The 3,326-nt window shown below is 32.5% G+C and overlaps 1 protein-coding gene across 1 annotated transcript in view; it reads right to left on the reverse strand.

Moving 5' to 3' along the window:
* Nucleotides 1-3,326, reverse strand: part of LOC118742398 (arrestin domain-containing protein 17) — a 19,874-nt gene that overhangs the window by 1,221 nt on the left and 15,327 nt on the right. Inside the window, exons 6-7 of the mRNA XM_036474490.1 lie at nucleotides 2,925-3,282; nucleotides 2,668-2,835 (exon numbers count right to left, since the gene is read on the reverse strand). Of these exons, the coding sequence (XP_036330383.1) occupies nucleotides 2,668-2,835; nucleotides 2,925-3,282 (526 nt within the window). The remainder of the gene's footprint in view (nucleotides 1-2,667; nucleotides 2,836-2,924; nucleotides 3,283-3,326) is intronic.

Consider the following 3,326-nt stretch of genomic DNA (forward strand, 5'->3'; position numbering starts at 1 on the left):
AATTTTAAATAATTTTTTAATTTTGTTTGGGTTATTTTGTATACCTTGTAAGTGTTGTTTTCTAAGCGAATTGCTTCATTTAGGTCCTAGCCATTTCAAAACAAGTGCGACAATGCAAATTTTGACTTATATACGTTGGTGAATATAACGAACTTCTTTTAGTCTGAGTATCAGGTCATTAGAGAGCTCCTGGTAATGAGATATCTAAGCAGGCTTAGACCAGATATTTCTGTGGTCGCAACCAGTCATAGTACTACCTCTTTCGGCAATTCCGTCTGCCGAATCGAGCGTTCGAAACTGGATGAATATTTCGCTCAGCAAGGGCAGGAAAGCTTCTGGGAGCTGAAGGGAGACAAAACTCATCTAACTTTCAATCTCAGAAAGTAGTTCGAGCGCCTATATTCAATACCATCTAGTTATCTGCGATTTTCACAAAAACAACTTTGTGATGTTAGAACCCATCTGGGATTTACCTGTCATCACTGCTGGTAATTAGGACTGTGCAATTTAATAATAACTTCTTTTGTCAAGATAAATATCACCGATGACAGTTAAGTCTTGGGTGGAGTTTTATATCAAGATCTCGTTTTTGTGAAAAGCGCCGATAGCGGGTATTGAATATAAGATCTCCATATGTATATAGCTGTATATTTTCGTCCATTGGTATATTTATTTGCACACATCTTGTGTGAATGCTTATTGGTTAGCTTGACTGTCATCGAACCCCATTTTCCAAGAAGTGAATTAGATTTTCTGCTTCTGTCCCGCCCTTACAGATTAAATATGAGGCTTTAGAACAGACACGACAACTTAATAGTGGTTAGTTTGATATACAGTGGGCAAGGTAGTTTGAAAGATTTTGTTTATTCTGGCACGAAAATATTATAGAATAAAGCTTCCTTGGCAACTTTCATGGTGAAAAGCTCTATTTGGCTCACGCTGCTCCAACAATTGTAATGGCCGAGTGCCATGTCATTCCAGAGATCTGAAGTCAAGTCCCCGGGCAGCGGATTTTTTTTTCTTTTTTTAAATAATTTGCTTTTAATTTCAAGATTGTATTGTTTTATACAAAAAAAATGTTCTTTTGAATTTTTATCATATAAATTTATTTTACTTTTTTATTTTTTTACTTAATTCTTAGATTTTAAAATGAAAGATACTTTTTTAACTTAATTTTATTTTGATATATTTAGATATTTTTTTTTGTTAGAAAAATATCTTTCTTTTAATTCCACGTAACTTTTAGGAACTTATATAATTTTTTTTTGTTTTTTTAATAAAATTTTCTTTTATTTTTTAAATTACATTATGTTATTTTTTATATTAATTTTTTTCATTTCATTGTTCAAAGAAATATATTTTTTTAATTTCGTTAAATTTTTAGCAACTTTTTTGATACTTTTTTCTTTTGTAAATTTAATTTTCATTAAAATTCTATATTTTATTGTTCTAATAAGAAAAAAAAAATATATATCTATTTTTTTTTATTATTTGATTTTTAGAAAATTTATTGCTAAAGACAAACAGATAAAACTCTTCATTAGCAGGTCGTTCAATTTTTCTATCAAAAGTCAGAAAAGAGCTTTCATGACAGTTGCCAGAATTGCCCTGTTAGTGGTGTTTTTTTTAACGAATGTATTCTGTTAGGTCCAACAAAAAAATGAGGGAAATTCAGAATGCTAACTACTCTTGGGAGTTTTTACACGATCCCTGGTCGGAGTAACATTTTTCGTAGCGTTATACCTGTTTGCTCTTTGGTTGAAGTGATTTTTGGAGGTTGTCTAAAGATATTGTGGAGGTTGAAGCCATTTTTTCTTCTGAAGCTCAAAATGTGACCTCTGCTTGGGCCGGAATATTTAGTGATCAGCGACAAGGAAAACATAAAGATTAACTAGACTGGCAGAAGGTAACTGCATTTAATTGTTTTTTCCTTCGGAATATTTGTGTACATATGTTCATACATACATATGTATATATGTTATTATCCACTTACATACATATAAGTAACTGAGTTTTATCTATTTTAAGTTTTAAGGTTTTATATGTTAAGTTTAATCCATATTTTTGATTGTACGAGTGTTAATTTGTGGATTTGTTTCTTTGATTGCTTAGGAATTTTAATGTCTATTATTTATAATTTTGGCAAGCATTTGTTTATCAAGCGGGCAGGCAGCAGACAGCAGGCTTTGTGTGACAAGAACAGAAGCATTTTTTGTGCGTTGATTAGATTTTTTTTTTTTTTTATAAAACTTACACACTTATTTAATTTAACATAAGCATTCAAAATTGTTAAAAACAAAATTGACCACCTTTGTTAAAAATTAATTTGGCTTAGAGACTAAGATTTTCCAAAGATTTCCAATCTACAATGTCGTGCAATTTTTTATTTTTGAACATTGAAAAAAATAAAATAATTGTATAAAGAGCAGAAGAAATTATGAAAACGTTTTAAAATTGCTTAATAAAATTAAAGATTCATATGTAAGTATATAAATTGTCATTCAAACATTCCCCAAATACGATAGCTAATTTTTGAGTCACAATAAAAACATTGACGTAAAAAAAATTTTAAAATTTTCGCTACTAATTATGGCCTGAACTGAAAAGAGGTTTTTGTTTGTACTCCAATCGCTCAATTCTAAATATCGGAGGTAGAATCATCACTACCGGGCGGTATGATTGGCGTCTCATATTCATAGTAGACGGGATAGCGCGGCTTGAAGGAGTCTGTCGTGCCATTCGAGACAATGCTACTCAGGCTGACATTTTGCAAGTATTCGCTGTCATCACAGAATTTATCACTTAACGCCATGGCATCCTCGTAGGAAGGTGGCACTGAAAAAAAAAGAAAAAAATTAAAATGAAACAAGAATATTAAAAAAAGTCCACAGATAAATCTGGCTATTTCACAGCACTAAACTCACTCATAAGTTTGTAGTCGGGCGGATTATCACCATCGGTTATAAGCAGTGCTGGCACCGTTGTTGTTCCACCTTCACTCTCGCCCGCCACTTCCAAATTTCCGCCATACTCTGCTCCCCCTTCAACATCTGCCACGCCATGTTCCCCTTCGCCTGCATTTTGTCGCATAGTTGCTATATTCTGCAGCCTTCGCCCACTATAGTAGCCACGACTTGTGGCATATTGTGTTTGTAATAGGCTTGGCAGTCCTGCCGCTGCAGCCATACTATCTATAATCGGTATACTACCAATTGTTAATGGTATTTTCAATTTCATTTTCCAATGAAAGTCAGTTGGTTTAATTATGACTTTTATCAGATACATAGAGTAAGTTAGGGTATTGTGATATAGGTATACGTTTTTCG

The sequence above is a fragment of the Rhagoletis pomonella genome, unplaced genomic scaffold (assembly GCF_013731165.1).
Source record: "Rhagoletis pomonella isolate Grant_MI unplaced genomic scaffold, Rhpom_1.0 Rhpom_scaffold_00001, whole genome shotgun sequence".
Classification (NCBI taxonomy): domain Eukaryota; kingdom Metazoa; phylum Arthropoda; class Insecta; order Diptera; family Tephritidae; genus Rhagoletis; species Rhagoletis pomonella.